At 41.0% G+C, this 22,883-nt stretch overlaps 2 protein-coding genes across 6 annotated transcripts in view; both read right to left on the bottom strand.

The window, feature by feature from the left end:
• The window catches only part of VEGFD (vascular endothelial growth factor D), a 46,882-nt gene extending 40,004 nt beyond the window's left edge, over nucleotides 1–6,878 (bottom strand). Inside the window, 1 exon segment of one of the 2 annotated variants that reach the window (NM_001101043.2) lies at nucleotides 6,350–6,878. In NM_001101043.2, the coding sequence (NP_001094513.1) occupies nucleotides 6,350–6,439 (90 nt within the window). In that variant the 5' untranslated portion in view covers nucleotides 6,440–6,878. 2 annotated transcript variants of the gene reach the window in all.
• A 391-nt stretch (nucleotides 6,879–7,269) lies between these two features.
• Nucleotides 7,270–22,883, bottom strand: part of PIR (pirin) — a 98,110-nt gene continuing 82,496 nt past the window's right edge. For all 4 annotated transcript variants that reach the window (NM_001102358.1, XM_010822204.2, XM_059883586.1 and 1 more), the window contains 2 exon segments: nucleotides 7,270–7,601; nucleotides 13,241–13,307. In NM_001102358.1, coding sequence (NP_001095828.1) covers nucleotides 7,489–7,601; nucleotides 13,241–13,307 — 180 coding nt within the window. In that variant the 3' untranslated portion in view covers nucleotides 7,270–7,488.

Here is a 22,883-nt window from a genome sequence, read left to right as displayed (position 1 = left end):
GGACAGAGGATCTTTATGCCAAACCTCTCCTCCTTTTTATTAGGCAGCCCTTTGCCATGCAACTGGCAGTCAGCCCAGGATGCTTAATTTTCATCTTTCTCCTAAAGATGCAGTGGTCCCATGTCAGCATCCACAGCTTTCCTCTTCCTCACCTACAACCTCTGCATTGTCTGAGATGCCCAGTGATCTCTAGTCTTGCTGTGACAGGACAGTTATGAAGCAAGTTATGAACAGTTCTTTTCAGAGGGTCTCTTATACAGATGAACTCAGGGAATTCCTTCAATCAAAATCACATTCTTGCCAACTCCCTCCAGAATGGAACCATAAGTAACAAAATCTCTGCCATCGCAATATTCGACATGTCATTTTTTCTCCAGAAATAATTTCAGGCAAACCTAGATTTTAGGAAAGCAATACTTTTCTCAAAGATAGGAGTGGTATAATTATTTAGATGACAATGAATGACAGAAAGAGACTCATTAAAACTTTCATTATTACCTAAGGTTTCAGGCACTAAAATTATCCTTCTCACAGGCCAAGTTGAGCTCCTTGGCTGCTGGTAAGACATGCAAATAACTGAGACATCTTTATTTTATAAAAATGTCATTTCCAGTCATGTGCCTGGCACACAGTGGACATTCCACAAATGTTCACTGAACTAAATGTACAGCTTGCCTTTTCCAGGAAAAAGGAGCCTCCTGAGCAGCATAAAGAAACCCACGTGTCTTACTTCCTTCCATGATTCTACCCCAGTGTCCAACCACAGTCACCTCCCATCTCAGTGGTATGTTCAGAAACACTTAGAACTGACCAGAGTTGTGTGGGTTAGTCATGAATACTAACTAAGGAGTTCCAGCTTTCTACCTTCTGAGCACAGGGAAGGCTTGCACTTTCTAGCCCCTGGTGGTTGGATGGGGCAGGGGGTCAAAGAGGTTGTGACCAGAAGTGATGTGTCCTACCCTATACACAAGCAAATAAAAAATGTCAGGTCCGATACAGTCTATGAAGAAGATAAAATAGACACAGATCAGGTTTTGCCAACTATGACCTGTGGGCCAAATCCAGCCTGCCGTCTCTTTTTGTATGGTCTGTGAGCTAAGAATTCCTTCCTATCATTTTAGGAGAAGACTACAAATGAGAAGACTATTTCATGATGCATGGAAATGATACACGATTCAAATTTCAGTGTCCGTGAAGTTTTACTGGAACACAGCCACACTCTAGGTGATTGTTGTTGTTGTCCAGTCACTAAGTCACGTCTGACTCTTCGCGACCCCATGGATGCAGCACAGCAGGCTTCCCTTCCCATCTCCTGGAGCTTGTTCAAACTCATGTCCATTTGAGTCGGTAAGGCTATCCAACCATCTCATCCTTTCTATGTGACATGCCCAGGCTATTTCTCCAACCTCAGAAGCTGCGGTTCTGGCCTCCACTCTCTACTCCAGCCACACTGGCCCCTGGCTAATACCTAAACACACAAAACCACGCCCTTCCCTCATCACAACCACTGCCCCCTCACTTCCTCCAGAGGTCCACACACATGAAAAGAAATCAGAGAAGTCTCCGCCGACCCATCCCTCTGTGTCTGTCCCCTTGTTGATCTTCTTCATGGCACTCTTTACCCCTGACATGCTCCAGGCGTGCATGTTGCCTGCCTTCACCTGCCACACTTGGAATGTAAGTTCCACGAGAGCTGAAACACTGCCTTATTTCCTGCTGCATTCGACATAGTAGATGCTCAATAAATAAACAAATCAATTGTCAAATACTGGAAAGTTCGAAGGAGAGGCAAGGGAGAGCCTTTGGGAATAGAACATCACCACCTGTCAAGACAAACTTAGGATGCAGGGGGCCCTCAGAGTATCTTTGCTTTATAACATCTTAGTATCTTGGTAGAAACTATTAGTTTCTACCAGAAACTAATTAGTACCAGAACCAGTGGTAAAGGAGGGAGAAAAAAGGACTTCTCACCATAAAAGCAACCAAAGAACAAATGTCTCATCTCACCTCATCTCAATCATATTCCCAACTGTGGATAGTTCCCCACCATCTCTACTAATCTCAAGTGGTAGGAAAGAGCTGAGCTTAGAAATGTGCCCGGAAGCAATGTTACTGTCACCTGTGTCCCCCTTTCTCGAGCACCTCCGGGCCACTGTGGTTACAAAAATGTGCCTGGGAGTTCCAGAGCACCCTACGTTACACTCTACAAGGAAGCACGCACGTGTCCAAATACTACATTTTCATTCCACAAACTGTCTTTATAAGCTTGTCCCAAGAGCGGTTCCTTAATCAAATTCGCTCAACACGCAGCTTTCATGTGATTTTTTTCTAGAGCTTTTAAGGGTCTATACTAAACGTTAATCCACAAGTCCAAATCAGATTTTTAAATTTTTTTATCTTTTAATTATTTTTTTTTATTTTTTAACTTTACAATATTGTATTGGTTTTGCCATCTATCAACATGAATCCACCACAGGTATACCTGTGTTCCCCATCCTGAACCTTCCTCCCTCCTCCCTCTCCATACCATCCCTCTGGGTCATCCCAGTGCACCAGCCCCAAGCATCCAGTATCGTGCATCGAACCTGGACTGGCGACTCGTTTCATATATGATATTATACATGTTTCAATGCCATTCTCCCAAATCATCCCACCCTCTCCCTCTCCCACAGAGTCCAATCAGATTTTTTAAAATAAAAACCTAAGTCATACATGGAAGTACTATATTCACACTGTAAGATACAGGGGGTTCTACTATATCCTGAATAGCAATAACAGGCTCAAGTGCTATAAAGTTTTCCCCACCAGTTAAAAGTGACTGACTAGGAGAGAAGACCTCTGTGTACAGAAGCATGTAATTCAATACATTTACCTATATGGTCATAAATGAAGAAGAAATTAATGGAAAACATTTCAAATGTCCTTTGTGCCAAGGACTATGCCTGAGAGGAAACCGGACATGAGCTCACCAGGCCATCTGACTAGCAGCAAAGTCAAAGGACTTCCTTGCGCATAACCTACGGAGGCCAATGAGGGCCAGTCTGCTTCCTGGAGTTAAATATGGAAGGTGCACCTCAGTCTTTGTTATTCAATCACCTCTAGAGATGATTTCAGGGGAAGACAAGTGACACAAGGTTATAAATTTGCGAGCCATGTGGCTTCTCATGGAAGTTAGAGGTGCCCTACATTCCTGTGGGTCTTGGACTTGTTCCCGTCTTAGGCAGAGTCTGAATGACTCTACCACTCAACAATATTCTCCTGCCAGTGAGGTTATGAAAGAGGGGGCTGGAAGGTAGCACAGGGGAGAAGGAAACCAATTTTATCAGAAAAGAGTTAGCCAAACCTACCAGGACCCGGAATGAACCCTTTGTCACTTCTATCGGAATGTCTGCCTCGGTGACTTTGAAAAGATTTATGGCAGATGGCTTCCCTTAGTGACTTAAGGGGGTGCCAAGATTCCTGGTGACAAGAAATGCTTATCAAATATACTAGAAATAGTACTGGCCAGAAGATGGATGCAAATGACAGGACAGTGAGGTTGCAGATATTTATTAATCAAAAGCCCAGAGTGTACAATACTGTACCCAAAGTTACCATATACAGATATGAGACCAGGTGGATGGAGGGTCCTAGAGTTGTGCACTGCACGCCCTATGCAACTGTACATGACTACCCCAACATATATAAAAGCTGGAGAGAACAGACAGAAATAAATCCCAAATCTAGATGGTTACTCTGATTATACTAGTGAGTCAGAAAGAGGGATTGGGTTAATCTTATTTCTAGAAGAAAACATATTCTGCTCAGATTGAAAAACTTATCACCTAAACAGTAGATTTGAGACTTTCCAGCAGATTTTTCTCAGTTCACAAATTCCAGGCACTGCTGACCCCAAACAGCTAAGTACAAGTGGCAAGACTAATGAAATCAGGAGGCCTTATACTCAAATGGCAGTGAGCACAACTGTCGGGGATGCTGGCAGCCGTTTGCACAGTTATTGCAGGAAAAAGAATATATACAGACTCGTATAACTGTACTACAGGCACTGCTAGTCTAAGCTGAAAAAACAGCAGAATGTTCAAGGCTAGAAAGTGAAGACTGGGTGAAGGGCAACCTTTCAGAAAAAGAGGTAGTCAGCAGAGAGGAAGGTTAGAGATCACACTCAGGGACCGGCCACCAAGGAGGACCCTGGACACATCTTATAATAAATAAAATAGTTTTATCTCAACAAGCACAAAATACATTCATATTCCAGTGTCCAAACCATTACCACCCTGAGTATGCTTTCATGGTAAATTTTGATTTAAACAAGAAGAACATTAAGAAACATATTTCTTCTTGGATTTGTCTCTTAAGAAAAAACTATGGGGGGAAAGAAAAAGTATAATAACCAGTACAATGTACCTCCTGAGCCTTCACCACCCACTCACATCTGTGCAACTGTATGCACGTCTTTTCTTCACATCAGAAAGATTTAATTGAGCTAGGTGTTGGGTGGATCAAAGCTCACTATACAGAGCTTCCCTTTTTGAAGGCAATCTGGATATATATGAAAAAAATTGCTAATGGTATCACTAAGCATATAACACTGCATGTTCCCTGTGTAAAGACGTATTTTCTATCACATTCAAATTCAACTGCTTTCTTCTAGTGCCCTATTAAATAAACTGTTTAATACAATTAATAAAACTTCTGGCAGTAAATCTGAAACTTTTTTTGGCCATGTCACATGGCTTATGGGATCTTAGTTCCCTGACCAGGAATTGAACTTGGGCCCTTGGCAGTGACAGCACTGAGTCCTAACCACTGGACCACCAGGGAAGTCCCTGATACATTTAAAACCTCACTGTGCCCAGGACAACTGAAGAATTGTGTCTTTGCTGTTTAAAAGAGCTGAACAACCTAAAGGATATGACTTCTTTCCAACTATTCAGTCTCCTCTTATACCGAGGCAACTGAAGTTTCAAAGTAAAATGAAAATATTTTAAAACCCCATGTGGGGCCTGGAGGTGGGTAGGAACCTCCATAAACCAAACACACCTAAAGGAGTCCTGAGTTTTATGGACTTAAAAACAGCTGAACAGCCTGAAAAGCCTTACTTGCTTCAAACAAGTCTCATTTCACGTCCTGTCCCTGAGGCTCAAAATGGGATTCCAGTTTACCTGCAATCTGCCACTGAGATCCCAACTCCAGGCTGGTGGCACTGAAGTGGAGCTGAACGACTGTGATCCCTCTCGTGTCCGTTTGGAATTTGGAAAGTTGGAAAGGTGTTGCTTGCTGGCAAGGTGGCTCTCTACCTCTAACACAGAGGTCAATCTTCCCAGAAATACAGCGTATCTCTTTCTCTACTGTATGTACATCTGTGCTTTATACAAAAGAGTAAGACGTTTTCATCCCCAAGGGCAATTTTCCCCTGTTGGGGGCGATATCACCCTTACTGAAAATGCACGTCCTAACAACAGCTACAAAAACTCAAGTCCACGTTGATTGTTCATGGCCAGAGATTCTTAAATCAATAATGATTTAGCACCACTTTGGTCAAAGCGATTATATCTTAACCATTTTCAAAATCAAAAGCTGAGAACAGCAATATAAACTGTGAAATGCATAAAACTGGGTGAAATCATGCTCAGTCAGTCACATCCCAGTCAATTTTTTTGTATTACTCTCAATTCATTGGATTCTATTTGATGCTTACTGATAGAATCCAATATTCGATTATGGCTGAGTTTTACACACATTTCAAAAAGCAAAGGACCAAAACGACGTCCACAAAAAGATTTTTCTACATGGTAGAAAGGGTAATTTGGAAAACCAGAGAGAAAATGTCTGCAGAAAGCACAGCAGTTTTTGATTTACAGAAGAAGTTAACTAACTAAACTAACTAAAAAAAGGAATGTTTGCTGTTCACAGATGACCTGAAAATAAACAGCCCACAAAGTTTTCTGTGTCATAAAAACAAATCAATGCTTCCTTAGAAAAATCACTGTGGTACAGTAGAAATTAATGCAACATTGTAAATAAATATACTCCAATAAAAAAATTACTGTGCCATCTGCATATACAGTTAGGGGAAAACTTTCCTATCTGAAAAGATTCCAGAATGTCCATTCATGTCCTATTACATCTCCAAAAGCCTCCTACCCTAAGCATTTTTAAAAACTCATGGCAAGAATCTGAATAAGCTTAAGAAACAGAATACTCATTAACAAGTACAGGACATAGCCTACCCACTATTGGTAGTGTTCTGCATTTTTCTATTACCTCAGAAATAGTGGGGGCAAAGAAAGCATCCTCTGCATAAGCCAACTTAGACATCTGCATCGCATGAAAAATTGAGCTCACCTACCTTCACTGGTCCACGTTCATAACTGGAGCCCTGCACCAACTGCAGAGAAGACATCATGAAAATATTCACCACTGCCCACTGTCTGTACATTCTGAATATTCTGTATTCAGTATCCACTGATCACCAAGCAGTTGACATCAGGCAGCTAGAGCAAACTGGTTCAAAAGGCATTCTCCAGAAGGAAAGTTCAAAACCCCAAGAGTTCACAGGGAAAAACAAGTAATCAGTTGTGATCAAAATCAATTAGTCAAGGTGCGTTTCTGTGCAATCTTATGGAAGGGGGAGAGAGATGAAAAAAAACTGTAAATGTTCTCATGCTCCAAAAATAATCAGGAAGTGGACATGTCTTCTACTTGAAATGAGAAAGCACTCTAAATCCATTTCATGTCCAGCAAATTAAAAAATAAAAAATCTTTCCACCCTATGCCCAGGTTCAAGTTGTTTTATAAGGAGGTGGTGCGGCCACCAATGTTTGCAGCTACAAAAGGCTGGGACCCAATTGTGGATTCAAACTTTTTTCACAACCCTCATGAAAGCGTGCAGGAGCATGTGTCTTAAATCTGACACAGATTTTGGCAGAAAAAGCAGGGAAGTCTTGGCCGTAATCCTGTCGTGTCCCTACCAATAGCGGGGCAGTTTTGAAAACTGACTGAAGCGCTCAGAACTGCTGTTACTTTAATGCAGATAACCTGTAACATGAAACCAACCCCAGCACATAGGCATGCAAACTGCACTGCAGAAAGAGACCTCAGATGCTCACACACCTATATCAGTGAGACACACAGAAAGTAATCAAATATGCTTTAAAAAACACACAGGCACAAAGATGACAAAATAGGCACACATCTGTGGAAAGGTAAACATATATAAAAATTTTTTAACAGAAGCTTAGTAATTTAGGTTGAAATGAAGACCACCGATTTTTAGAGAAGCAACAATTAGGTTTATTTGCTTGGGCCAGGAAATATCTTACACACAGTGCTATATTTAAAAAAAAAAAAACAAACATGTTATCACTTGAGTGTGGAATTCTTTACAAACACTGGCGAAGTCGGCCTTGGAAACTGCATACACTAAATGGGTGGGTGTCACAAAGGGCAACATTCTAGAAGGCAGTCAGAGCGCCCTTACGCTTGTCACTAGTTTCCGATCTTTGATTTCCAGGTTTTGGCTCTTTCAAAGCCGTTTTTCGCATTTCTGAAATCAAGGATGGCCTGAGAAATCTCTTCATCTGTGTTCATCACAAACGGACCTAGAGCAGAAAAGAGACGTTCAGAAAGTTCCAGGTGATGAGAACATTTTTTTTCTACTGTGAAAATGGTAGGTGCTTCTGTACTTCTTAATTTGAAACAAACTCAGGCATATCTGAACAAGGTTATTTTCACAGCACCCAATCCTTGAGGACTGTAGGACAAGTTTCTTAACTAGGATTGTTTATGATTATAATGAACAAACTTCAGATAAACAAATGCAATTATAGCTCACTCATCCACTCCAGGCTGTCATCAGCAATGACAATGTTTTTATTTGAAACATTTTCAGGTTTGGTTCTATTGTAACTATTTTTGTAGTTGTTACTTCTCTTTATCCTCTTTATCTTTTTTATGGAAGTATAATGGACACACCACATTATATTAGTTTCAGGTGTACAGCATAACAATTTGATTATTTGTATATATTGGGAAATGATTGCTACATTAGGTTACTTAACATCTGTCACCATCCATAGTTACAGAATTTTTTTTCTTGTGAAGAGAAGTTTTAAGATTTATTGTTGTTGTCAGTTGTATAGAATTGAATTGACTGATATCAAGAACTGAACTGATTTTTAAAAATTGGCAAATCTCGTCATGGTGTTGGTATCTGCACAGTATATGAGTCCGTGTCCTTATGTGAGGGGTCCAAGTCGTTTCTTAAAATTAGTAGCACCTGACAGACACTAAATTACAAAATTTTCAAGTCAAGAAGACATCACATTTTGGATTCTCCAGGGGTCAGTACACTTAGGCCAGATAGCATATATTTTCGATTTTGTGGGTCAAACCATGTCTGTTTCAACCACTCAACTCTTCTGTTGAAGCACAAAAGCAGTCATAGACAGTATACAAGTGACTAGGGATGGTGTGTTCCAATAAAACTTTATCTACAAAAACATGTAGTGGACAGATTTGGCCCATGGGTCACAATTTGTCTAATTCCTAGGTTTGAACTTGGCTTTTGCTAAAGGTGTAGAAGTCCTCTTCTCATCAGCCAAGAGGCAAAATGTCTCTTTCCCTCTCTTCACATACTGTAGGAGCAAAAGGGTATTGTCTTAGACTGTGTCACCTCCAACATCTGTTGGATAAACAGGGCCAGCTCTTATATGGCTTTGGCAGTGTCTTGAAAGCAGTTGACAGATTTGTCCATTCAGTATATCTCTTGCCCTAGCATGCAGACATTTCATCAGGAGCCTTTTACAACGTGCTTCGTCTAAGAGGCTTTTCTCTGAGAGACCCAGATTAAAACATAACTTAGAGGGAATAACACAGTCAAACTGCTTAATTACTGTTAGCATATCAGCACAGATTTGGGATTCACTTTGGTTTAGCACTTGAGAAGGAAGATTCAATATCACATGCCTTGATGATATTGAGGCCTTTTGAGAGACTGCAAGGTACAGGATGGCAAGAGAAAGGGAAAACAGGTAGCAGGCATCTAAATTCATTCATTTAATGACTTATCTATCCAGCATTTATTGCACACTTATTGAATAATGAACATGGCGCTGGGAGCTAGAGACATAAAGCTGAATGACAGATGCTCTCCCCTCAAGGACCTCAAATCTATCACACAGATATGAAAACAAATTATTACAAAAGAGTGTGATGAACAGAATGACAAAAGTATGGAAAATTCAAAGAATTAACACAGAAAGGAGAGGAGGAGGAGCCCAGGATGGAATTCATAAACACAGTGATGTCCAAACAGGCAGACATGGGGCAAAGGCGTTTTCGGGACTAGCATGCAGTAGCGCTGGAAGGAAGGCTCGAAGCGCGAAACCAAGGGCTCAGGATCTGATACGGAGGAAGGGGCCAGACCACTCTGGGTTTGAACTCGATCTCTCGGAAGATGTTGGACATAATTCCATAGGTGATCGGGAATCACTCAAGAGTTAAGCAGACAGCACTGTGATCTGATGTGCAGTTCGGAGAAGACACCTTTGGCATCAGGGTAGAGAAGATGTCTGGCTTGGGAGGCTGAGTTGATGGTGGAATTGTTTAAGGATATCTGAGACACGAGACATAGGAAGCTGTGGGTAGGGCAAGCTCAGTTCTGGATATTCTGGCATGAAGGCACTGGAGACAGTCAGATAGCTTCCTGGCAGAGGTGCTCAGTACATTGTTGGAAACAGGGTTCTGGGGCTCACGAGAGAAATTTCATCTGGAGATGTGGACTATACCAGGTAGGAAAAATGAGAGAGCCCGCATATGCAAAATAAATAATAAATTCTAGAGGGCATCCTGGAAAAATCAACTTTTTAAAGGATACAGAAAAGAAAGGCAAATGGAACTCAGAAAATGAGAGCAGGTACTGGGCCAAGGAGTGACTTTCTGCACATCACAGTTTTGCTAGAGATGGGACTTGTGAAGCACCTCTCTCCTCCCCCAATTCCTTTTCTGTACAAACAGTACACTTCTGGGCTTCCATTTTGACACTTCTCTGGGGTATTCTGCTGTGCTTCTCAAATCATAATGTGCATGTGAATCACCTGGGAATCTTATTAAAATGCAGATTCTGAACCAGAAGGTCTGGAGTGAGGTCTGAGACTCTGCATTTCTCTCTCTCCAGTGATGCTGATGCTGCTGGTTCAAGGGCCACACTTTGAGAAACAAGGTAATCACTGGAAGCGTGAGCCCTCCAAAGCCAAGGTAAGGAAGCTCATCTCAAATCCTTAAAAAGAAAACTGAAACCAGAAAGTGCATGTTTTTGTTTGTCTTTTTTTGGGTGGGTCTGGTGGCGGGGAATGTGTGCACACTAAGTCACTCAGTCGTATCCGACTCCTTACAGCCCCATGGACTGTAGCCCCCCAGGCTCCTCTGTCCATGGAATTCTCCAGGCAAGGATACTGGAGTGGGTTGCCATGCCCTCCTCCAGGGGATCTTCCCAACTCAGGGATCAAATCCACATCTCTTACATCTTCTGCATTAGCAGGCGAGTTCTTTACCACTAGTGCCAACTGGGAAGCCCTTTTGGTGGGGCAGGAATAGTATATAACTACATTAATTTATTTTTCTGAAATTCAGGTATAACACACATACAGCATTATATAAGTTTCCAGTACAACATAATTTTTTGGTATTTGCATACATTGGGAAATGATCACAATAAGTCTAGTTATTATCTATTAGCACACATAACAGAATTTTTTTCTTGTGATGAGAACTTTTAAGATCTATTCTCTTAGCAACTTCCAAATATGCACTACAGTGTTATTGACTATAGTCACCATGTTGTACACTATATCCCCCAGAAAGCATGTTTTTTAATACATGTAAGGGTTATGAACAAGAAAATTATTTGCTAGTTATGTATAATCCTATCAAACCTCTTTTAACCTACACAGTTCATCTCTCCTCTGATTAAGTCTTTGAACTCCCTCCCTCTACTGTAATAAAAATGGTGCGAGTTTAATTTCTCATTATGGAGAAACTTCCTATAGAGGAGACGCACAAGACAAGGGTTTAGGAGACTAGGGTTCAAATCCCAGCTCCACCACTAACAATTACTTTCTGTCACAGAAGCCACAGGACAGAGAAGGGGCAACCAGGCACAGGGAGAGGCAGAAGGCTCGGGGGCTGGAATTGAACAGCTTGAGTGTGAATCCAGCTATGTGGCCAACACACCTCTTAGCAGATAGTGCTACCCAAGTACTTGTTATGTAAAGAAGTGGAACATCTGGGTTCTGTTTTCCTCATCAACTAGTACTGGTTCCCAAATAGTCAAGAGATGGTTGTGGTGGTCTTCAAACATGCCCAGGTAAAAGGAAATATTCTGGGTTTGAAAAAGGTAACAGAAAATAAACAAGTAGAATGCTTTGCCTCTCACTAACTGGGATTTCGGGGGCCATCTCTATGCCGTTGGTTAATCTAAGTCTGTGCGTGCCAGCACACCCAGTATCCCCCAGTCCCAAGCCTCGGAGAGGACTCATGGGAGGTGAATGGAGGGTGGCTACAGGCGGTCCCACTCCTCTGGCCTGTCCCCTATTGTAGCTGGATTCTTGGTTTTCATCACTGATGCAGGGGACATTGCTTAACTTAGAAGCTTTCCATCCCACACATTCTTTTCCCACCTAAATTCTAGCTGCTATTAATAAAGATGGTGATCCTACTCAATTTTTCTGCAGGCTTCTTCCAGAAAAACAAACTATTTCAGGGCTGTTCAATCAAGATAAAAGAAAATGAGAACCATGAACTTTTGGAGTGGAAATCAGAAGCCTGCAAAATCCAGGTCAAATGCTATGGGCTAAGTGGGGTAAAATTAAATGCTTGCCTCTTAAATTACTAATAGAACAAAAATGAATATTTTAAAAATAATCAGTTTTCTTTAAATTTATGACCAGTTGGGTCTTTTTTTTTTTTTTTTTCTGAAATCACTATGTGTATCATTAGCCAAGGCAAGGTAACGTAATGGGATTTTAATGCATGTTAAATTTAATAATTAGGTAAGTGGATGTACACTATGCTTTGTGGCATTTATCTAAATAATAGATTGAGTTCTAGGTACTTTTAGATGTTCCTCATTTAATCAAACAACAACATTTTGAAGAAGTCAAGACAAAGAACTGAAGTGACTATTGTGAGTACCTATTTCAGGATTTTCTGCCTCCAAGTACAGTCCTATTTCTACTATACCACAGTTATCTCTATTGGTTTTGTTGTATTATAGTTTATTTACAATTTTGTGTTAATTTCTACTGTATAACAAAGTGATTCAGTGATGCATATACATACACACACATATATTCTTTTTTACATTCTTTCCATCATGGTCTATTATAGAATATTGACTATAGTTTCCTGTGCTATACAGTAAGCCCTTGTTGTTTATCTTCTTATGTCTTTATTTATTTATTTGGTTTGGTTGGTTTTTATTTATTTATTCATTTGGCCACGCTACAGGGCTTGGCCATGGTGATATTTTAGTTCCCCGATCAGGGGTTGAACGCAGGTCCTTAGCAGAGAAAGTGCAGAGTCCTAACCGCTGGCACCAGGGAATTCTCTATATTTGTTTTTTTTTTTTTCCCCCAATTAACTAAGATTGATTCAAATATTTTAGAAACTTCCAAAGAAATATTCCTAAGACATTCTTATTTTTCACTAATAAGACAATAAACTGTAAGGACAATATTGAAATACTGTTATGGGAATTCCCTGGTGGTCCAGTGGTTAGGACTCTCAGCATGTTCACTGCCATGGACCCAGGTTCAGTCACTGGGAACTAAGATCCCACAAGCTGTGTGGTATAGCCAAAAAGAAAAACAGAGAAATCAATTTTCAGTAAAGATAAAAATGATATTCAACTCCCCAGTAGACCATAAAATCTTTTAAGTTGAAACTCTCTTGACACAACATAAAAAAAATACTGTTTTGATCCCCACAAGGTTCAAACCTCCATGTCCTACACATGATGGATACTCAAGAAATGTTTCTTAAAAAGAAAGAGAGCGTGAATATAGAAATAAATACCATGTGTATATTTTCCTTTGACAATAGAGAAATGAAACAAAATCCTCAACTTTGTAGATAGAGAGAGGACAAAAATCAAGCTGTTCTTCCCAGTGATACTATAGATGTACTCTGCTTTCAAAGAAATGAAAACCAACCAAGAAAACAGCCATCATTTGAGGCTTACCATGCTGGACAACTGGTTCTTTTAATGGCTCCCCAGCAATTAGGACAAAGTGGCTTCTCTCAGGATCCTAAAGGCAAGAAACAAAGCAACAAACAATAAATAGATTTATTTTTGACTATCTGATTAGGAATGGTTTGGAGCTGACATTCTGGCCAAATGGATAATGTCCTTAATTCTAAAGATAAATTCCAGAAATATTTTCTGTGCAATATGCAATAGGGAAATGCTCATTCTTTAAGATGCTTGGTGGCAATCAAAACTCAAGGATACGTCCCAACCACTAAAATGATAACCTACTCAAATAAAGGAGAATTTAAGATTTTTCTTTAATTAGAAACATCTTTATGACAAACTATATAAATAGCTTGGCTTAGTATAGGGCTTATAACTTCCTACTAAAATTTTAATTTTGAGAATGGAAAATTATTCATGCAAATCCAAAAGGAACATTTTATTACTTTCAACATTTATTACTATTAGTATAAAATAAGCCCCAGAAGTGCTGCATTAAATGGAACCTTAAAGAAACATCCCAGGGACATCTGCTCAGGCAAATTTCTTTCCAAAAGGATCCTACTGTTTTTGTTTAGAATTAAGATGAGGTTTTTTATCCCTGAAACTGCAAAAAAATTATTAAATCCAATATTAGTGTGGATGCAGGGAAAGAAACACTTTTCTATACATCGTTAGGGAGATTTTCTATACATCATTCAGTTCAGTTCAGTTCAGTTCAATTCAGTTGCTCAGTAGTGTCCGACTCTTTGAGACCCCATACATCATTAGGGTGCTGTAATACTTCCAGAGAGCCCTCCTATTGCTGATGTCTTCTGACACAATCATGCCAGAGAAACCAGCAGAAGAACCTCCCGCCACACTTGTGATAAGATAAATATGGCCAAATGATTTCAATGGAAGTCTTAATTACTCCCTATTTGCTGTCAAAATGTACTAATGTGAACTCAGCTAAAAATCAACAGACTAAGCTCTTTAGAGAGAAGAATTAGAGACCCAGATGCAGAGAACAGAGTTGTGGACAAAGCAGGGGAAGGAGAGGCTAGGATAAATTTAGAAAATAGCATCAACATATATACACTATCGTGTGTATAACAGATAACTAGTGGGAAGCTGCTACATAACTCAGGGAGCCCCGCCTGGCACTCTGTGACAACCTGGAGGAGTGGGATGGGGGTGGGGGGAAGGCTCAAGAGGGAGCGAATATATATATACATAATTATGACTGATTTGCCATGATATAAGGTAGAGACCAAGAAGAAGAAATGCAAAAATACAAAATGGTTGTCTGAGGAGGCCTTACAAATAGCTGAGAAAAGAAGAGAAGTGAAAGGCAAAGGAGAAAAGGAAAGATATATACATCTGAATGCAGAGTTCCAAAGAATAGCAAAGAGCAATAAGAAAGCTTTCTTAAGTGATCAATGCAAAGAAATGGAGGAACATAATAGAAGGGGAAAGACTAGAGATCTCTTCAAGAAAATTAGAGATACTAAGGGAACATTTCATGCAAAGATGGGCTGAATAAAGGACAGAAATGGTATGGACCTAATAGAAGCAGAAGATATTAAGAAGAGGTGGCAAGAATACACAGAAGAACTGTACAAAAATGATCTTATGACCTAGATAACCTCGATGCTGTGATCACTCACCTAGAGTCAGACATTCTGGAGTGTGAAGTCAAATGGGCCTTAGGAAAAATCACTACAAACAAAGCTAGTGGAGGTGATGGAATTCCAGCTGAGCTATTTGAAATCCTAAAAGATGATGCTGTTAAAGTGCTGCACTCAATACGCCAACAAATTTGGAAAACTCAGCAGTGGCCACAGGACTGGAAAAGGTCAGTTTCCATTCCAATCCCAGAGAAAGGCAATGCCAAAGAATTCTCAAACTACTGCATAATTACTCATCTCACATGATAGCAAAGAAATGCTGAAAATTCTCCAAGCTAGGCTTCAACATTACATGAACCGAGAATTTCCATATGTTCAACCTGGATTTAGAAAAGGCAAAGGAACCAGAATTCAAATTGCCAACATCCGTTGGATCATAGAAAAAGCAAGAGAATTCCAGAAAATCATCTATTTTTGCTTTATTGACTATGCTAAAGCCTTTGTGTGGATCACAACAAACTGGAAAATTCTGAAAGAGATGGGAATACCAGACCACCTTACCTGCCTCCTGAGAAACCTGTATGTAGGTCAAGAAGCAACAGTTAGAACTGGACATGGAACAACAGACTGGGTCAAAATTTGGAAAGGAGTATGTCAAGGCTGTATATTGTCACCCTGCTTATTTAACTTATATGCAGAGTACATCATGAGAAATGCCAGGCTGGATGAAACACAAGCTAGAATCAAGATTGCAGGGAGAAATATCAATAATCTCAGATATGCAGATGACAACACCCGTATGGCAGAAAGTGAAAAGGAACTAAAGAGCCTCTAGATGAAAGTGAAAGAGGAGAGTGAAAAAGTTGGCTTAAAGCTCAACATTCAGAAAACTGAGATCATGGCATCTGGTCCCACCACTTCATGGGAAATAGATGGGGAAACAGTGTCAGAGTTTATTCTGGGGGGCTCCAAACTCACTGCAGATGGTGACTGCAGCCATGAAATTAAAAGATGCTTGCTCCCTGGAAGAAAAGCTATGACCAACCTAGACAGCATATTAAAAAGCAGAGACATTACTTCACCGACAAAGGTCTGACTAGTCAAGTGTTAGTCAGGCTTCCCTGGTGGCTTAGTTGGTAAAGAATCTGCCTGCAACACAGGAGACCTAGGTTTGATCCCTTGGGTGGGGAAGATCCCCTGGAGAAGGAAATGGCAACCCCCTCCAATATTCTTAAAGCTATGGTTTTTCTAGTAGTCATATATGGATGTGAGAATTGGTCCATAAAGAAAGCTGAGTGCCGAAGAATTGATGCTTTTGAACTGTGGTGTTGGAGAAGACTCTTGAGAGTCCCTTGGACTGCAAGGAGATCAAACCAGTCAAGCCTAAAGGAGATCAGACCTGAATATTCATTGGAAGGATTGATGCTGAAACTGAAGCTCCAATACTCTGGCCACCTGATGCGAAGAACCCTGGGTCTTTTTCACTGGAAAAGACCCTGACACTGGGAAAGATTGAAGGCAGGAGAAGGGGACGACAGAGGATGAGATGGTTGGATGGCATCACCGACTCGATGGACATGAGTTTGAGTGAGTTCCAGGAATTGGTGATGGACAGGGAAGCCTGGCGTGTTGCAGTCCATGTGGCTGCAGAGTCAGACGCAACTGAACTGAACTGATGACTGATTTGCCATGGTGTAAGGCAGAGACCACTGTACCATTGTAAAGCAATATCCTCTAAACAAAACTGAAAATTCAATGACATTTGACAGAAAAGTAAATGACATTTTGGGGAGTGAAGTAAATGTCCTTTGCCTTTTAAAAACAGATATGTGGCAAGTAATTGAAACTGTTATATTTTGGGAGGTAAAAAAAAAAAAACCACTGCATACTGGGGCATATTTCAAGCATGCAATAAAGAAGTCCTGAGTCAAGAGTTTAAAAACAAAAGAGTAAACTAAAAAGGCTTCTGCTAATTCAAATTTCAAAAATAGATGTCATAAACCTCATCTTCTAGAGATTAGTGTTTTAACCTCAGCATAGACCCTCATTCAATTCCCACTTACTCTGACATTGTATACAATGTTAATGGTTAGGCTTTATGGTCATCAGATCCACGAGATGCAAAGCTAGAAGATAGGAAAGCACCACTCTACAGCAATACAAGGAAATGGATAGCTTAACATCAATTCTGGACTTTCCTGGTGGCTCAGACGGTTAAGTGTCTGTCTACAATGCGGGAGACCCTGGAAATTAAAAACAAACCAAAAAAAAAAAAAAAGACTATGAAAAACAGATGTAGAAGCTTAAAAACTAGTCTAGGACCACTTACTGTAGGAGCCAGCAGGCCCTAAAGACATCATCATACTTTATAGCTCAGGATAGTAATCAATATTTTTACATGCTGATGACCCAAGGTTATGAATCAGTTACACTGTGCATAGTATTATGCAGTAGCCCAGGAGTCCACAAGAAAGGGGAAGGTTTCTTACTCAACTTAAATGTTTTCTTATTCAATGTCATGTTTAAGTGACTAAAAAATTCAACTTAAAAAAAAGCATGCAGTTATCCAAAAAGATTTATTCACTAAGGGCTTTGGAGGGGTGAAATTTCAGTGTGAATCAAATGACACATTCAAGAAAAGTATCTTATAAATAGTTCTGATCACTGGTGTTACATCATTTATACTTTAATCTGAAGGAGGATATCACTAAAAACTGTTTTGAGGTGTTTGTTTTTAGAGGAGCTAAGCACTTGACTTCTGGTTCAGGAAACAGGGGGAAAAGGATCAGGGGTCATAAAAGAAAAGGAAAGAAAAGGCCAACCTCCTTGTGTCACGGGTTTATGACTCCTCAGAATGTACGTTTCTTAATTCAGAAGATTCGTCTTTTGTGAGTGACAAATGTGTCCTACAGTTTACACAGTTTGGAATAATAATAAAGTGCTGAAAATTCAAGTTTTGTCCCTTTTGACACTACTCAAATCAAATGATGACTTTCATTTATAAGTCAGACAGTAGGATAAAAGGACACTAGTGTTTGGCCTGAAATGAAAAATGATCCAACTGCTGGGTGTTGAGTTGCTTGGGTATTGGGCTTTCCATTTCAGAAAGCGGCAGGCTGGTCCAAGCTCCTCTGAATGACTTTTTCACAAAATTAACCTATGCATGGACCCTTGTCCTCTAACCTAAGCCAGATGTTTTGGGTCTTTTTCTTTTTCCTTAAGTGCATCCTTTTTCTTCCCTTCCCTAGCCTTCTTTGGTGAAAGCTGATGATCTTTCTGAATTTTCACTAGAGTGCTCCTGTGGCTGCAAGTCCCAATTGCTGCTATCTTGAAAAGTTCTCGTCTATGGCAAGGTGACCTTGGGTACAATATCAAATGAGAAGACTGGTCAAAGCAAGGACAAGGAAAGACCTATTGAAGGTCATGAGTCCCTGTGTGGATCTAAGTCAGTGCCCTATTGGGGTCTGATGAAAAGACTCATACAAAGGTAACAGAAGTCTACCTACTGCCTTATGGATAGCTGCCCCAACCTACACTCATCATTTTGGGGGTCCAGAACAGGTCTTTCACTTTGACACACCTTCTCAGAGTTTAGTTTTGAGTCAGGACCTTCTGGGTTTATGTAACAATTCACTTTTACAAAATGCTCTGTTATTCCATAAAAATTGCCAAGATATGTCTTGAGTTCCACTGATACCGACAAGAATGATCGAAGCCCAGACGAAGCCCTAAGATTCATCTAAGATGGTGATAACTTGTACACTGTGAATATGCATTCAGAGTTTGTTTGCTTGATCAGAAATATTCAATACAAAGCTTGAGATGGCTCTTGGACTCTGAGAATGAATCTAAAGGCATGCTTTTGCTCAGGAACATTTATTATAGTGAAATATTACCTGAAAAACATCACCAGAAAGTGAGATTTAACAGGACTTAATCACATGAAATTATTCTTACTCAATTTCATTGTTAATCATTCTTAGGTCAAGTGAAAGTGAAAACAATGAACTGTTACCAGTTTTTGAAGATTTATGGTTTATTTTACTATGAATTTTTGTACATCAGCAAAAAGTTATCTCTAACTTTAAATGGTACTCTTTAACTGGCACCATTCATGGGGAATATATTAAATTAATACAGACTAACATTTAATTAAAATAAAAATTGAAAGACAAATTTGTTAAAGAGTACCATTACTCTCAAGTATGGTTTTAGTGGCAGTCAAAGAGGAATTGATTGTCTACCTTGACAAACTACAAGTAAGTCTGTTAACCCATGAGGCCTAAGACTTTCTCAATAAGACACTAGTACAAACACGGGTTTAAAGGTGAGGCCAAGCCTTCACATCAAATCCATGTGCTCCTGATCAGGGAGCCATCTTGGCAACCAGGATACTAACTGTGGTACCTTGCTGCCAAAGCAGCACAGGGAGCCTGAAAGCTCAGAACATAGGCTGTTCCAGGGTGGCCATTCCAGTCCAGGCTTAAATGTCCAGAGTAGCCTGGGATTGAGCTCCATCTCTAAGAACAACATAAAAGATAAGGCCATTTTGAAGTCAGTGCTGGGGTTTGGGCTTCTTCTCAGAAGTCAAAGAGTCTGGCTTAACAACTCCTCAGTATGCACCAAGCCCCCTGCAGTTGCTTCCCCTCCTGGAAGACTTCAGAGTACAGTCACAAAAGATAATCCACACTGAGTGAAAAAGACAGAGCTCCCTGTGGCCTAAAATGTGCTGGTCCAAGATGTGGTCTACATCAACCCTTCCCTGCCCTCCTCACCTAAGGACTGGCCATTCCGGAGAAACCCACCCAGACTCCTGGGCCACCAGGGAGATGGGCATGAGGGCAAAGACACAGATTGAGAGGCAGAGGAAGAGCAGGAAGAGCAAAACAGAGGAAATCCAGGGATTACCTATCAGCTCCTCATTCCTGCCCACAACTCCGTGCCCGGGGGAACAGGGGAGAACCATGAAGGCACAGGTCATTCTTTCATCCTCAGGCTACGCCTAGTCCTGAGTGAAGACACCTCTAGCCTGGAGCCCAACTGAATGAGTCCTTTGAGGCCTTTTTCTAGCTGTAGAAAACTACGTGTCCTAAACCTGAGGGCCTAAGGTATGAATCCTCATTAAGTAACATGTATGTGGCATGACCATCTGTCACACCAAGTGTTTAGATCAGTGAACTTTCCAGCTATCATCACTGGACACCCACTGTGTACTAGATTAGGGATAAGCAAAGCTGTCCTTGTAAAGAGCCAGAGAGTAAAGATCTAAGGCTTTGTGGGCCACCCAGTCTCTGTCACAACCACTTACCTGTGGTATGACAACATCCACAGACAAATGGAAATGAATGGGTGTGACTGGGATTCAATGAAACTTTAGGAAAAGTTTACATCCGGTCTACTGGGAATAAATTACTGATCCCCATGCTGTATGTGGCCTAGACTCTCGACCTGCATAATCACACATAGTCTGACAGCCCCATGCAGCTGGCATCATTATTTCAAAACTGCAGACAAAAAAACCGAACAAAGCCCAGGGGGTTTGAGAACTGTGTCCATAGTCACATGGCTAACGAGTGGCAAAGTCAAGATTCACACCGTTACAGGCTCTTCCTGTGGTGTCTTAGGGGTACTGTCTACTCTTCCTGGATATAAGTGATACACGCTCATGTAAAGGCTAATTTTTGGAACTAAGAGCTCTTCCTAATGTCCTGATGGCTCAAGCTACACTTTAGATCAGATCAGATCAGTCGCTCAGTTATTCTGACTCTTTGCGATCCCATGAATCACAGCACGCCAGGCCTCCCTGTCCATCACTAACTCCCGGAGTTCACTCAAACTTACGTCCATCGAGTCAGTGATGCCATCCAGCCATCTCATCCTCTGCCGTCCCCTTCTCTTCCTGCCCCTAATCGCTCCCAGCATCAGGGTCTTTTCCAATGAATCAACTCTTCGCGTGAGGTGGCCAAAGAACTGGAGTTTCAGCTTTAGCATCATTCCTTCCAAAGAAATCCCAGGGCTGATCTCCTTCAGAATGGACTGGTTGGATCTCCTTGCAGTCCAAGGGACTCTCAAGAGTCTTCTCCAACACCACAGTTCAAAAGCATCAATTCTTTGGCGCTCAGCCTTCTTCACAGTCCAACTCTCACATCCATACATGACCACAGGAAAAACCATAGCCTTGACTAGACGAACCTTTGTTGGCAAAGTAAGGTCTCTGCTTTTGAATATGCTATCTAGGTTGGTCATAACTTTCCTTCCAAGGAATAAGCGTCTTTTAATTTCATGGCTGTAGTCACCATCTGTAGTGATTTTGGAACCCAGAAAAATAAAGTCTGACACTGTTTCCACAGTTTCCCCATCTATTTCCCATGAAGTGGTGGGACCGGATGCCATGATCTTCGTTTTCTGAATGTTGAGCTTTAAGCCAACTTTGTCACTCTCCACTTTCACTTTCATCAAGAGGCTTTTGAGTTCCTCTTCACTTTCTGCCATAAGGGTGGTGTCATCTGCATATCTGAGGTTATTGATATTTCTCCTGGCAATCTTGATTCCAGCTTGTGTTTCTTCCAGTCCAGCGTTTCTCATGATGTACTCTGCATATAAGTTAAATAAACAGGGTGACAATATACAGCCTTGACGAACTCCTTTTCCTATTTGGAACCAGTCTGTTGTTCCATGTCCAGTTCTAACTGTTGCTTCCTGCCCTGCATACAAATTTCTCAAGAGGCAGATCAGGTGGTCTGGTATTCCCATCTCTTTCAGAATTTTCCACAGTTTATTGTGATCCACACAGTCAAAGGCTTTGGCATAGTCAATAAAGCAGAAATAGATGTTTTTCTGGAACTCTCTTGCTTTTTCTATGATCCAGTGGATGTTGGCAATTTGATCTCTGGTTCTTCTGCCTTTTCTAAAACCAGCTTGAACATCAAGAAGTTCACGGTTCACATATTGCTGAAGCCTGGCTTGGAGAATTTTGAGCATTACTTTACAAGCGTGTGAGATGGGTGCAATTGTGCGGTAGTTTGAGCATTCTTTGGTATTGCCTTTCTTTGGGATTGGAATGAAAACTGACCTTTTCCAGTCCTGTGGCCACTGCTGAGTTTTCCAAAATTGCTGGCATATTGAGTGCAGCACTTTCACAGCATCATCTTTCAGGATTTGGAATAGCTCAACTGGAATTCACTTACATACAGTCAAAATCACAGAAGGGCATGTAACAGAACCATGCCCCTGGGTCACGGAACTGATGGCTTCAGCCGACTCTTTTCCATCCCACTGCCTCCCTATTTCTGGCTCCCCTCACATCTTCATTCTGGTGTTCTGCTTCAGCTTCCAAATCCTGATCACCTGCAGTGTGCCCTGTGCTACATCACAGGGAGGCCTGCGGTTGTCAAGTTAAACCAGGTAATGTTACTGACTAACCTGGTGTCAGGAGGGTCTCTGGCTTATATATAGCTTCCATGCCTCTTTCGTGCATTGGGTGGAAACATACGAAATCGCCATTTTTGTAGGTCAGACGTGGCAGTTTCATACAGTTTAACCTAATAACAGTGAGCACAGACCCCGAGATACGCATTTCCTCTAGAGCTCCTAAGCCTCTGCTTCCTTTACTTCACTGCTCCTGGAAGTGCCACAGAGAGTTAAAAGAGCAATAGGGGAGCAGTCAGCAAAGGCAGCCTTCCTCACACCCACTGAATTCTACCATGCCAGGGTCAGAGGGCTGGCAGTCAGTCAGATGGCCTCTCTGCCAGTCACCTGCGTACTGACACAGTTTTAATCCCTACTTTTCAAAATTCAACTTTGCAGGAGCTTTGGCACAACTGTCTCCTCAATTTTCCTTATTAGAATGGCACAAAGCAGCCATATGGGCCTCATAGGCTAACAAGATGACTTGTGAGTGACTTGTCCAAAGGAATAAAAGAAGGAACACGAAGAAATCTATCAATGAAGATTAAAAAGCTCCTTGAAAATATCAGAAACTCTCCTTACAAAGCAAGGATTCAACACAAAAGGACTACGAG

The sequence above is a fragment of the Bos taurus genome, chromosome X, assembly GCF_002263795.3.
Source record: "Bos taurus isolate L1 Dominette 01449 registration number 42190680 breed Hereford chromosome X, ARS-UCD2.0, whole genome shotgun sequence".
Classification (NCBI taxonomy): Eukaryota; Metazoa; Chordata; class Mammalia; order Artiodactyla; family Bovidae; genus Bos; species Bos taurus.
This window is presented reverse-complemented; position numbering and strand designations above follow the sequence as displayed.